Source organism: Haemaphysalis longicornis, unplaced genomic scaffold (assembly GCF_048455015.1).
Source record: "Haemaphysalis longicornis isolate Haplotype H1 unplaced genomic scaffold, Haemaphysalis longicornis Haplotype H1 scaffold_1, whole genome shotgun sequence".
NCBI classification, from domain to species: domain Eukaryota; kingdom Metazoa; phylum Arthropoda; class Arachnida; order Ixodida; family Ixodidae; genus Haemaphysalis; species Haemaphysalis longicornis.
In genome coordinates, this window is record NW_027526203.1 from 439,925,341 (window position 1) to 439,939,421 (window position 14,081).

The 14,081-nt window shown below is 46.1% G+C and overlaps 1 protein-coding gene across 4 annotated transcripts in view; it reads right to left on the bottom strand.

Annotated features, from left to right (window-relative positions):
• Positions 1-9,302, bottom strand: part of LOC144155827 (uncharacterized) — a 126,361-nt gene extending 117,059 nt beyond the window's left edge. The window contains exon 1 of one of the 4 annotated variants that reach the window (XR_013319650.1): positions 8,983-9,299. Coding sequence is in view for 3 of the 4 variants with exons in the window: in XM_077687499.1 (XP_077543625.1) it covers positions 8,983-9,102 (120 nt within the window). In the remaining variant the exon portion in view is untranslated. Of the gene's footprint in view, positions 1-8,982 lie in introns of all 4 variants that reach the window. The other 3 variants (XM_077687499.1, XM_077687498.1, XM_077687500.1) reach the window with 3 other exon arrangements.
• Between the last annotated feature and the right edge of the window lie 4,779 nt (positions 9,303-14,081).

A 14,081-nucleotide genomic window follows, 5' to 3' on the forward strand; every position in this document is an offset into this window, starting at 1 on the left:
CTTCTTGCTAAATACTTTGTTAAATCGGGAACGACACCGAATCTATTTCGTTAATTTGAGTTCATAAAAGCATTGAGCCATATAGGCACCTGCGGGGGAATCGGTTTGTTAGATCGGCAAACTTGCAAAATCGGGTTTCCTTAGATCGAGTTTTGACTGTAGTAACATTTTCAGGATTGGGCTGAAACCTTCAAAAGGTAAGGTATGATCAAATTTGCCCTTATTAGGCATTCCTCACTAACCTGGAGGTTTGCTTTTCTTTGTAAAGAATGAGAAGCAAACTACAGAAACGTGCATAATTATGCAGTATTTTAACTTGACTAAATAAAGGACCTCCTTTTGCTGCCACTTCAATGCAGCAGTTTTCTGTGGCAGAGTTTCTGCAGTTTAGCATCAGCAATCTACAATTCTCAGGCTCCAAACAATTAGTAAAACATTGTGGTGCTAAAAAACGAGAACCCATGGAAGATAAAACAAATACACCAAACACTTAACAGGCACTCATTTGTTCCCATGCTTTCGGTGCTACACTGTGCTTTCGAAAGGGTGAGAATGCCAATACCATCAGCTCGCAATAAGTACAATATACAAATGCTTTTTAAGAATTTCTGAAATAAGCATGCACACACACAAAAATCACGAAGTGAAAATTATTGCGGACTACAAGAGCAACCATGTAAAACTAGTTCCCATGTTGCAGTGTGCAGCAATACTGTCACAAGTTTAGAGAATTGAGTAGCAGGCAGACAAACCCGTGCATTCTGATATGCTTTATAGAACCTTAAAATGTCATCAATCCCTCACAATCTTCCACAGCCACGGAAGCATCATTTTGAACAGAATAGCACCAGGCAAATTAGGCAATTCAGTACCAGTTGCAGCAACGAAGGTTCCTGATAACCACTATAAAGAGCGAGACAATGCAGAGCGGGCTATTCATGACGTATCTCCTGCATCAAGCCAACCACAGAGCACTTCCTTCCAATGGCAGCAGGACCACCATCAGTGCTGCCAGGCTTGAAGAAAATGAGAGCTTAGCGGCCACTTTCTAATGCTACAGTGTTACTAGGTTCATTACTGCGATCCCACCGCGCTACCCAGCCATCCTTGGAATAGACACACCACATCACGGTGGGAATGGCAACAGCTGCAATTATGTCACTCAACTAGAAAGAAGCCGTGCCAGGGGCAGGTACTGAACCCCCCCCCCCTGGCGCACTGTGCCAGGCAAGTTACTGTGCCACTACTCCACGCCACGCCGACTCTGAATGGTAGTGAAGCAACAAATTACATTATTTAGGCCATTTGTGCCATACATTGTCACTCAATGACATGAGCAGTATTGGGCATGACAATTGTTAGGGGGCTTGCGCATTACCACCCAAAGGCAGCACTTTCATCTGCGGCACTCCCATGAATATATTTTAGAAACCTTAGACACCAACAGAGATGTTGCTGGAAATTCTTAAAATGTTTGAAATTTTCATGAAATGCAATATCAACCTTTTAGTGTAATTTTTCCTAGGCTGCACCTACCCTGCGCCGTTCAAATACATTTTCTGGCGCCAAATTTCCTTGTGTCATCCCTCCACTAAAGGAGTACTGACACGAAATTTCAAAGCTGAGAACTATGTAAAAAGCTTCCTTTGTATATGGAGATATCTCCCAGGAAGTTTCAACTGCAAGTGTTCAGTATAACGTATCTTAAATCAATTTTAATCTTTGCATGCACGAGAAAGCTCAAAACAGATATTCTTTCGACATCGGCATCAGCATGACGCAATGAGTGCCTCACTCCAATTTCAGATGTCAGGGCTCCCATACGTAACCAACACAATGGCTGCTGTTGGCGTGCACTGTTCTGCCTTGGGCATCATGTCAGTTTTGAGACTGACATGCTGCCCGGGCGCGTGTGACTACAGCCAGTCTGGACGCGCGCGCGTACGAATACAGACCGGCCATAATGCCACAAGAACAGTGATGTCATGAGCGCCCTCCTGTCATGGTGGCCGCCTCGGTCTTCGTTTGGTCAAAACCGAAACTGACACGAATAAACGAGGCTGTAAATTATTTACGCTGCGCTCGAGCATCTAATGTGCCATTCCATGATTACTGGGCTGCTAGGCACCCACGGCAGCTACAAAAGAACACCAACACTGAAATTCCATGTCAGTGCTCCTTTAATACTTCTGGTCCCATCTCATTATGCTACCCTGGTAGTCCACCAGTTGTCAGTTCTCATTACATGCCTGGCCCCCTCCACTTCCTCTGAATTTGAGCTAAGATGTCTTCCACAAGAGCTTGTTCCCTAATTCTTGACACTGGTTGCCTATCATGTTTCCATGGCTCATTGGGCTGGGCAATGTTTTCTTTCAAGGTGCTTTGCAAGTCCCCAATTTTCTGCCCTTTAAGCCATCACTGGAAGTACACATCGGTTATATACCTTTTGTTTTATGTGACAGCCTATCATCACTACTCAAAGTGCTTGTCAAATGGTAGCCAGCCTACAGTAATTCTAAACCCTATTTCCTTCTCATGGTTCAGATTGGCAGTGATAACTTGCCCAAAATATATACATTTCCCTCTTTTAGTATTTCATTACCTAGGCGGACATTTGCGGATAATAGACTTACCCTGTGCACATGCCAAATCTGATGACACTAAGAGTGAATGACACATTCAGTTGTCATCCAGTTTTACTGTGCAGGTCTACACAACAAAAAAAATGGCAGCATTGACCTAGCAAGCTCTGAACTACATACCCTCTCACTAAAGCGCACAGCTTCGGGGCGTTGTCGAGGTTACCCCAACAGCTGCTTCAGGCAACACCCGACACCTACACATTCCTCATTTCCAAGCACAATGATTTACATTTGCCGAGTAAACGCTTCAGGGCGTTGTCGAGGTTACCCCAACAGCTGCTTCAGGCAACACCCGACATCTATACATTCCTTATTTCCAAGTACAATGATTTACATATGCTGAGTAAACGCTTCCACATTTCCTACTACATGCTGTTGTAAAAGAAAATTCAGCTTTTTGCTTACAGGTTGTAATCTTTGCTAACAAAATACAAGTAGACATCGGCTATGTGTGTAGGCATCCCCCACTGCTGTTGATGCTCAGCCTGGTTATCAAAAACACTACATGCTTTAAATAGCTAATCAGTGGGGTTTAAATGTAAAGCCCCACGGCTCCCTCTCACTCCTTAACCTTTTACTTGCCAATGTTACAAAATTGGAACACACAAAACCTGATTTTCTATTTCCTTCCCAATATACCGAATTTCCATATTTTTGTTTTCGCATACTCACTGATGTTTGTGAAAAACATCACAATGTTTATTTTTGTTGACAGCCCATTTAGAGGCTTTGAATAAATGTTTACGAAAAGGCATATTTTGTGTTTCTTCACCACATGATTGTTGCGATATTTTGCTGGAAAATGTAATGTGTAATGTGCAAAGCAGAACCAAAATATCGGCAGATAGTTAGCGATTACTCTGCGAGTAATATAAAAATTAAAAAGACACTCTAGCTTCTGTTTCGGGAGTTTTGTGCGAATGTTCCTTTTTTGGAACATTGGCGTTTCATAGAGCCAGAAACACGGAGACCGACCACCGCACTTCGCGTCAATTTTTCTTCTCATTTTTCACGTGTTGGTGGTGCCCTCTAGTTAACACTTGCAGAAGCTTAAATTCTACCCTTCCCGCTTTTCCTTGGCATTATTTTGAGATTCTCTGGCACGTTGAAAGAGTGCCATTCAACTGCAGCAAATAGCCGGGTCAGTCCTCGTGAATGTAAGGGGGGAGCGACTTTATAGCTAGTGTTCTTTTGTGCTACCACAGTTCTGTACAACAAAATTTTCGTTTATAGGTTATGGCACAACGATTCCTGACTTTGGAGGCTGCAATTAACCTTTTGTTCAGCCTTTCCCACGATGAGCGCGAAGGTGCATCTGTATTCCAATTCCCGCCTGATGAAGATGGCAACATCACTGACGAGGAGCACGTGTAGGAAAACGACTTTTTTGAAGTTGTTCCCGATTACATTTGCGGGTGTGCAGAAGTTATGCAGTGCAGCGGTGAAGACGTGTCGCCTACTGAATGTTTGAGTCCTGAACCACGACGAAAAATGCCAGCAGGAAGGCAACTGACAGTAGAAAAAGGCCACAAATCTTCAGCCATGACCGGGAAAACAAAACCCTTGGAACAGGCTGGGGCGACCATGTCACATTCGATAAACCACTGGCCAGCCAGAACCCTCAGCTGTTGCTAGAGAGAGATACTGAGCTTGCGAACATGCGTCCATTTGAGTTGTTCAGCAAAATATTTTTTTTCGGAATACCTTGGTTTACTGGCTGACATGACTGCAATGTACGCACTCCAAAAGGGGGCAGAGGTACCAGCTACCTCGTACCAGCAACGCAGGGAAGGTATGCGCAGTTTAAAAAAAAACAAAAAACTAACCAGTGCCAAGGGGGCCAAAAACGGCTGCACAGCAAGTGCTTCACATTCTACCACAGTGTGTGAAATGCTGACTGACCTACTGCGAGGATGATTTTTCTAGATAATTTTTTTCACTCTTTATACTGTTCGCAGTCATCTCAGAAAGATGCCTTGCCTTCGGTTACTAAGAGCAAGCAATTCCACTTTGGAGCCAATAAAACTTGTACCAGAGAACTTTTGCGCTTTGTGTATTGAAAACGCCAATGTTCCAAAAATGGAACATTGCCAAAAACGTGCTTAGTCATTGTGAATGTGGCTATATTTTTTGTCGGAGGTAATTTATAAGCCAAATTGAAATTATCAACACGAATTTCAATTTTTTTAAATGTTGCTTCATAGACCGGCATTTAAAGGGTTAACAATGACGCCAGCTTATGAAAACTCGGGCACGCATCACATGACAGTGCAAACCGATCGCTTTCAGTGCCCATCACTCTTCGTACTTCAACTCAGTCTTCCTTATGCAAACACCCCGTGCGATGTCATGGCTGTCAAACGAGGGTATTCTCTAGCTGACAGCCACGGCTTCGATGTAGCTGTCCTTTACATGCGCTACCCCATTTTTCTATTATGAGTGTCATGCAAGCAGGCAGGTCATCTCGCAAGCAGCTGGCAGCTGCAAAAACCGTTGCAATGAAATTGCACATGCACAGCAAGGAAGGGCTTTTAAAACTAGCTTTTCGTTGAGCTAGGTTTAAAAACTTGTCTAAAAAAACCACAGCCACATATCCGTTCTGGCACCAGTCACCTTGGGAAGTTCCTTCTCCCCTAACCAATTATGCGAAAGAAAGGTCGGAGGACACATTGCCAACAATATTAAATAATCCTTTTCACTCAAAACAAGTTGACATTCTAACACTTCCACACAAGAATCTTGTCGAACCATTTGTTTAAGGAGTACATTGCATAAACTATTTTTTGTGAATATTATTCAATGCTGTAACAAAACGCTCATGTATGTTTTAATAATGTGTTATAGCCTTCATGTATATGGTTATGTTTACAGGAAATTGATGTGCATGAATAGGGCACTGTGATGCCACTCGCTACAGAAGCCTCTGACCAAGCCAAGCAGAAAGTGTTGAAAACACATGCCCCTTGCACTAGTGAATGCTGACACCTTGTTATGCTGTTATCACTTAATTTGTTCTTAGAAAAGCAAGCTCCCCCAATCTTGTTTGCCTTTCATCCCAGCAAAATAATTTATAGGGCGGGAACACCCATTTTTACAGATTTTGGCATTTTCTCATTAATTAACAAGCACTCACTACAGTGATGGGGCCCATTTTTTTTTTTGGTCTGCTTATGTATTCTGAGCAGTCCTAACCTAATATAATGTAATATAACCTGCTAACAAAACAATTACTGAAATTTTCAAAATCAATACCACAATGATCACTAAAATGTTGAGACAAAAAAAAAAGCACAAAAAAAATCTGGGATCAGAGTCGAAAGCGAGTCCTATGCATCAAGTGTCTCACATGCCAGAATTCATTAACTCTGCCTTATGAAATTACTTACATAATATGAAGCCTACCCCTCTCACTTCAGTGCCCCATGACTTTTTAGAGCTGCAGAGGATCCCGAACCAGTTTTGAGAGACGAGAACTTTTCTTTCGGCTCAGTTGCAGCTACTTGTTACAGACATACTGCTGTGCATTGCATGCACAGACCTTGAAGGCCAATTGAGACTGCAGGCGAGATTTCTAATGCATGCGCTATGGAACGTGAACTGAGGGAATTCAGAGATTTTTTTCTGAAGCATGCTATGGAACAGCATATGACAGCGTATCTATTTTTTCTGATGCACACGCCACTATGGTACACATTTAAGCCCACCGAGGGCTAGCAGTTTTGTGGACACTTTTGGAGGACACCAGCCGGATGCGCACTTTTGCCAACAGAACATTAATAACTGCCGATGCCACGAGTATTCCTATTTTCCGAGCCGCAATAAACCAACAAAAGCCTACTTGCTTTTGCACCATGTCCCTTTAGCATGACCCAGTACAGCATTAAAATTTTCGAGGACCACCGAATCAAACGAAGAATAGCCGCCCCTCTCAAATGGCTATCTCACCAAGAAGGTAGCTTACACACCAAATGGCAAATAGAAATAAAGGCGTTAATATTACAAGTTCAAAAACCATCAATCGCTGGTAGCCAAAAGTGGCCTTGTGACAGCTCCCAATCCCTATTCAGTTCACTGATTATTGGTTCAGATGACCACTGGTGGGGCTGTCCACTAGGGATACAACGCTACCAAAACGGCAAAACAAGATGTCTGCAATTCTGCGGGTCACATGAAGCGCCAACACAATAATGAAAAAGGTCCCAACGAGGCTCTACTGTTATTAGTACGTCAGATCTGGTACAGTAATTTGATACTGTGGTTTGTTGCAAGTTCATAAAAACATACACAGGCCTCCACCGTCAAAACATTGCTGTAGCGAGATGCCACCACGTGTTTCCAAGCAAATAGACCTTTTTCCAGTAGCAGTCTGCGCATGTGCGGGCTCCCAGTCTGCCATTCTCAGCGCAGTCACCTCGGGAAATGAAAACTAAAGGACGCACCCTCAGCTTGCTGGTCGGAGAGCGGCCATGCCTTCTAGTACTGCACATCTTTATTCCCCTTTTTTTTTTCTTCAACAGCTCGTGGAGAGTTCGTACTTGCACAAAAAAAAAAAGCTTATTACAAAGGAAAGGGGCAAGACGTTTGAGGCTGACCACGCTGCGAGCACATTAGAGAGGGAGTTCCAAAGATGAAAAAAAAAAGGTTAAGAAAAGGGCGTTTGGACCCGTGTAGATTAGTCACGGCAATGTGCACTTACCATGGCATTCATATTAAAGGAACAGGTTTGAGCACGAGACCGTTCCGTGCACGAACTTTACGATAGCAGCCCCAGTACCACAGACCTCGCAGAGAGGAGTGAGCGCCAGCACCGGCAAAGATATTGCCCATTCGCCCACACATCATGTATGTTGATGCAGCAGAATACCGCCATCACAGTGGCTACGCCCTTGTGGCCATCAACAGAATGGATAGCCCTCCTGTTACCTCCTTCACCATGCATACCACCTCCCAAGCGGTGGAGAAGGCTGCAATAGCACCCACGTTAACAACCCAGCCTACTCCAACGATTATAATCACAGATTTGAAAACAGCCATTCGAAATTCCGCAAGCGGGTCCATTTCCTTTGCGGCATCCAAAATCTTCTTCCAAAATCCCCCGAACTCTGTCGCACTCATTTGATCCCGGCGCACACTGGTCTGGGAGGAAAGAAGGCGGCCCATAATGTGGCACGAGGACTTGTCCCGATTTAGTGACGGGGCTAGCTTCACACCCTACAATGGTGCGAACCGCTAGGGACCGACTAATCACCTATCACGCCGTTGTCATGCAATATTGTCTCGCCCGCCACCGTCATCCCCCGCTCATCCAGGGAACTATCAGGAATGCCTCTGGCGTCTCCTGCAAACCCTCCTTGCAAATCAGGGTTTGCAAACCCTCCTGCAAACCCTCATTTGCCGGGTAGTACTCCACCGCATCTACCCCACTCAGCATCCCTCCCCGAATTGCCTCCTGTGTGGCGCCCCAGTCACACATGTCCGCTCTATGTGGGCATGCCCCCAAGATCCCTTCCCGTATGTAAATAGTGATGAGCAGTGGTAGGGTGCGCTGGGCAGCTCGGACCTGGAAGTCCAAGCATTCCTGGTCACTTGGGCTGCCACCGTCGCCGCCAGACTAACCGGCGGCCACCACGCACTACTAAACCACACGACTCAATAAATGTGTTTCTCTATCTCTCTCGACAGCAAGACTTTTGGGGGGCGTGCCTGACTGCCATATTTTAGTTTGCCGTGATGGCCGTTAGGAGGACCGGTACTGGAAAAAGGTTCATTCCGCCGACGCCTCAACACAATCTCAATAGTAAACAATTTCAATACGGACGCTTTATTGCGTAGCTAGTACGATTAGGACAGCATGAGGATTCGGCCAGGATTAATAAAGGGAGCCTCAGACACGATGCCATCATGACAGGAATCTAATTGTTTGAGGTAAGCTAACGCTTGTAACATGGGTGAACCAACGAGTTGCTCAGTGCCGTGTCATTTTATGCTCTATTATCGCCTGATTACGGCTGCGATGACACTGATAATGGCAAAGCTACTCAACGTCAAAACCAAAAACGACTGACATGCCACAAACGCGCACCAGCCAAAAGTCAAAGCACGAGGCAAGGATATCACGGTGCAAAAAAGCTTCGGTAAAAGGCTGTTCTTTTGGTAATGATCACTTACGAAAGCAGATTTTCGTAAGAAAACAATCGCTTAAATGTCATTCAGCACTGTGGTGTTTCGCAGCACGAGGAATTCCAAATGGATCGCTACCCGTAGGCCTCGCTACTATGACGTGATCCCTCGATTTTTCCTAGCGATGACAACTCAGGAAATGATACAAAGTTTGCCTTACCTCGTGGCTATAGGGAGCTTTCAAAGCTTCAGAACAAAGCGTTTCGGGCTCATCTTGGTCACATCGGAGTTTTTCAGAAAGACCGCAGTCGGCACCTTCCGATGCGGCTAAGTCCGCCATGCCGTCCCGCGTTCTTGTCTACTCGGATACTCGGAGCACACGGGTTTCCGCCTCAAAAACGATTGAACTCAAAAGCGCTGCCAGCCCCTGCGCGCCATCACCGCGACCACCGGCTGTTCCTCCGCACGGCGCAAAGAGTGCGTTACTGCGAGTATTTTTCTAAGCGCAAAACATAATCACCTGCAAAACCCAAACAAGCGGACTTAATGCTTTTACCGTAAATTTTCTGGCACAGTTCAACAACTATTTTTTTATAAAAACGTAGAAATGCCATAAGCATTTCATTATCAGTCAAAACCTGGTGTGAAAACGACGAAACACGAAACTGACGAAACGTACAGTTTAAAACATGGAGGAAAGAGTTTAAAAAAAAACGATGTTGCGTTTGCCTTTCTATGGCTATATTTACTTATGTAGCTATAATTTATTATCACTAGCGTTGTAATTACTACGTTTTAACGTATTGTTGCGGTGTAACCTTTTTGCTTCTCGCATAACGTTTTTTTTTGTTGATCCTATCCGCACTAAAAGTGCGGATAAGTTTTAAAATAGTCCGCACTCTTAGCGCGCGTGTGCCCAGGCCACAGAACAGGGAGGATGCCCAGGCTAAGCCTTACCCAGGCGAAGCGTGCTCGAAGTTGCTAAAGCCGCGTGCACGTGGCGTGCACGCCTCGCATGCATAGAGTTAATACTACGCTCGCATGGGTCGCTGTTTGCCTCTGCGTGTGCCACGGAGAAAGAAGTATTGCCGCTAACCATAAACTCTATGGTGCTAATGTCATGGCTAGCTGTTTGAACTTTTCTTTTCAGAGGGCGAAGTGCGCGCTGCGGCCGGTATACATAGCACATAAACGCAGTGCTGCTGTTATTCTTCGTACTGGTAGCTGTGCGTCATGCGTCAGTAGTAACTTTACCTTATTCAAAGCTTGTTAATCAGAACCATAACCTGATGTCACGACCCGAGCGGCTGCAGAATGGCGCATATACGTCTGTGTGCCGACCCATGGAATACTTTGCGACGGCATGTTGTACTAGTTTGGAACCCAGTACGTGCTATTCGGCTTTATCCACTCACAAAATCCTTTCAGATCTTATAAACCATAATTAATAGAAGCGTGGGTATTGCTCATGCGAAAAAGTGTGTCGTACCTGCATTTTTGCACCAAAAATTGTTCGGAGGATGCCGTCACGAACTTTCACCTTTTACGATCAGTCGTTCACCCGTTCAGTCACAGGTGCTTTCACCCACGTTTTGCCTTTCTGGGGTCAAACTGTCACGCTTCCTCCGTCCTTCAGGAATGGCAGATCCTTTGCTTGTTTGTCATCTCCTGTTGCATTTCGGATTTTCTCTTGCGTTTCTTTACGCACAGTCAGTTCACTCACCACGTTGATATGCTCTCAAGTTATTCCTCACTGCTGTCGTTCGGAAGAAAGAGACATCGTGTCGGCTAAGTGAAGTTCTTTCTTTCCCTGGTCGTTACTCGATGCTTATGTCGTACCTTAAGAATCTGCAGTCTGAAGAATCCTTCCTTGCAGTCGCCTTGGTACGTGATCGAGTTGTTTCCGACTGAATTGTGGCTTGTGATCAGTGGTGATCGTAGTGACTCTTCCGAAAGTGTGCTGATAAAATCTCTCCAGTGCAAAGATGATTGCTAGCATCTCCTACTCTATCTGTGCATGACGGATTTCTGCTGGTGTCAGCGCGTACGGCTTGCGAATGACACTGGCTGTTCGTTCTGGAGAAACGCCGCTCCCAGTACCGTCTCGCCTGCATCACGCTGAATTTCCCGTGGTTTGACGTCGCAGTACTCAAGTACTGGTGCTTTCGTCACTGATTCTTTGGCACTTCGAAATGCTTGTTCTTGTGGTTTTCCCCAGTACCATGGTTAATCTTTGAACATGAGCGTTCGCAGTGGTTCCATCATACGCAAGATGCTCGGGAGAAATCTGGCGGGGTAGTTTATCATTCCGCTGAAGCATCTGTACTCCATGCGCATCTGTTGGTCTGGGCATTTCTTGATTTGATTTGACTTTCCCTGGGTCAACTTTCAGTCCTTCTTTCGTTAGCAGGTGTCCCTGGAACACCGTTGTTGACGTTTTATTCCGTGTTTTTTCTTCGTCCGAACACTATCTTCTGATAACTCCACTGATAACTCCACTGAGATAACTCCACTGAGTTATCTAGCTCAGATAACTCCACTGAGCCCTTCAAGTGCCAGGTGAAGTCTCTTCTGGAAAATTTCACTGCTCACAGCAAGTCCAAAGCATAGGCGAAGCCACCGATAATATCCTTGAGGTGTTTGAGAGGTTGTCATACAGCTTGATTCTTCATCGAGAGAACATTGCCAGAAGCCCTCTCGCAAGTCAAATTTTGAGAAAATTTTGCCCTTGCTAGTTCAGGTAGCACGTCGTCAAGAATTAGCCGTGTAGTTCCCTTCCCAGGGCCTCATTCAATGCCTGTGGATCGATTCAAATCCTCATTTCGCCAGTCTTTGTTGCTATGACCATCTGCTCACCCATTGTGTTGGTTCCGAAACTTTCTTGGTTGCTTTCCTCTGCTCCAGTTTTTCCAAGGCTGTGTTCAGTTGCGGTTGTATGCTCACAGGAACTCTGCAGCTTGTTATCGCTTTTGGTCACCAAGCTAACTTTTCCCGGAAGCATTCCTAGAGAGCCTCCAAAAGCATCTCGGTATTTCTCCACCATACGACGTGGGAAGTTTTGTTCTGAGACCTCATCGATCCCGGTGACACCTCGTCACCGGAATCGATTAGGTTCCAGAACAAAACTTCACACGTCACATTGTTGTCTCTATTGTTGAGTGTCATCCGTAGCATGTTGCACCAGTGCCCTGCAGAACCACTTTAAAGGGGCACTGACACAAAAATGTTGAGTCTTGTTTTTTTTTTGTTGTTGTTGCGATAAGTAGCTAATGACCTATTTATCACGCGTGGAAACGTCATTTGGTTCATCACACGACGGTTGTTTGATTAGAGACGTTGTTCTTGGGGCCAGTCGCAATTTCGGTTTCAGTGGGTGCCGCGAAAGGTGGGATTTTGTATAAACAAATCTGCCCACGTGAGTCGTGACCGCACAAAACCACACAGAGCTGCCGTAGCACGGTCGATTCCACGTCGGTGGCAGCTTCTGCTAATGCCCCTACGTACTGATCTCGTCAGCTGCTTAATTAAAAAGCGACCGTGGACGTGGTGCTGCCGCGGCTAGAGAACGATGCGTGCCATGAAACAGTGGGTGGGGAGGCGCGCGCTGGGAGCAGCCGGCCGGTCTGCCTACAGGTCCGCGTACAGATGTGTTAGGCTTAACACTGCGGCGGATATTTGATTGCTGCTCTCGTAAGCAGTGCAGATGACGATTTTTAATGGAATTCGCCATCGCATCATTAGCTCCTTTCTCGTATGTGCTGCCTTGTTTGGGACTTGAGTTCCTTTCATGCAGCGGTAAGCTATCGCGATCGAGCTACCTGCGCCGGCCTGCGCCACTTCGCGGCCGTGGCCGTCGCCTTCGCAGCGACCATGCGGCTCGCTCAGTGCGCTTTTTCGTGTCCCCGGTGCGGTTTCGCGTCCAGTGTAATAGAAAGCAATAAAAATAGAGTGCCTCGAATTGCTGCAGAACTTAGGTCGCGGCCAGCTGCCCGCTGAGCCAACGATCAATCCCGGCGCCTCCGCCGCCAACATGGAGGAAAAAAAAGCTTAGGAGAGGCCCCCAGCTATCCCCGCGCATTGGCAAAAGTGTGGAGGAAGTCACGTGTTTTCGGCGGCCATTGGAAGTCGCGTTAGCAACGGCGTCCTAGCAACAGCCCGCCCGCCGTTCGCCAGTCATGGAGGAAAGGCAGCGCCTGCCTTGTCGTCCGATTGCGAAGATTGCTGCTTCGCTTTGCTGCGCTGTGGTCTTGCGGAACTCGAAAAGGATGCTGGGAGTTGCGACAGCTGCGCCGATGTGAATATGTCATTTAATTTCTACTTGCAAGTGCACCTTGTACCGCGTCAAGCTTTTGCTCCGGTCGCGACCACGACGCCCCTATATTGAAGTGCAGATATCGTGAACGCGCCGTCCCGTCGTACGCGCGGACACCCGTCAGGTATATTTTCGGGAAGTGATACACGGTGTGCAGTACGTAGGCGACTTGCAACCGAACGATTCGCAACTCAATTTTTTGGTTATCGCCGCTGCAATATATAGTTTGCTAGGCCGGCAATGCGCGGCAGTGCTTTTGCAACTGTTACAAGGTAGATTCCCAGTTGATATAATTCCATCGTCCTATTACCTTAGTAGGTGTCCGTCTGTTGACTGGAAGAGTGCTGGACCTGGAATCTGGATCTTTTTGTGGTCTCGCTCTGGATTTCGCTTTTCAACGCTTCATACTGCGAGGTTAGTGTATGAACGTTTTCAACTGATATCACCTTGAATTTATTGACACTGAGACAAGTTGAAACTTGGCGAAAAAAAGTTTATTGACGCCACCCACCCTCTCATTTTTTTTTACTCGATAAAACGTTTTGCCTCCTCCTCCTGCTCCTCCTTCGCAAAAAATTCTATCGAAGGCACGCGAACAACGGTAAAAACATTCCACAATTTTTTAGCGTGAAATCTGCATGAAGTACTGCTTACCTATATATATAGAACGGCCGTTTAATTGAGAAGTCATCTCTGGGATTGCCAGTGAAACTGCAACGCAAACGTGGGCACTTTCCAGTCCGGTAGCCGCACGGCGTTCGCCCACTGTTTGCGGCGTTCTCCATCGCTTGGGAACCTATAAACGGCGGCGATTGCAAACAAAGGATGAATGCACACCAATGTACAGCTATACTTGTCAGCGGAATGATGCACTAACCGGTGGAAAGTGACGCCCAATTCCTTGGGTACCGATCGCGACTTGCAGCCTGGCACCGAGCATTGCGGCATTGTTAGAGCGAGCCGCTTCGCAAACCTGCTGCGGCCACACTGAAGACGTGTAACAGTGT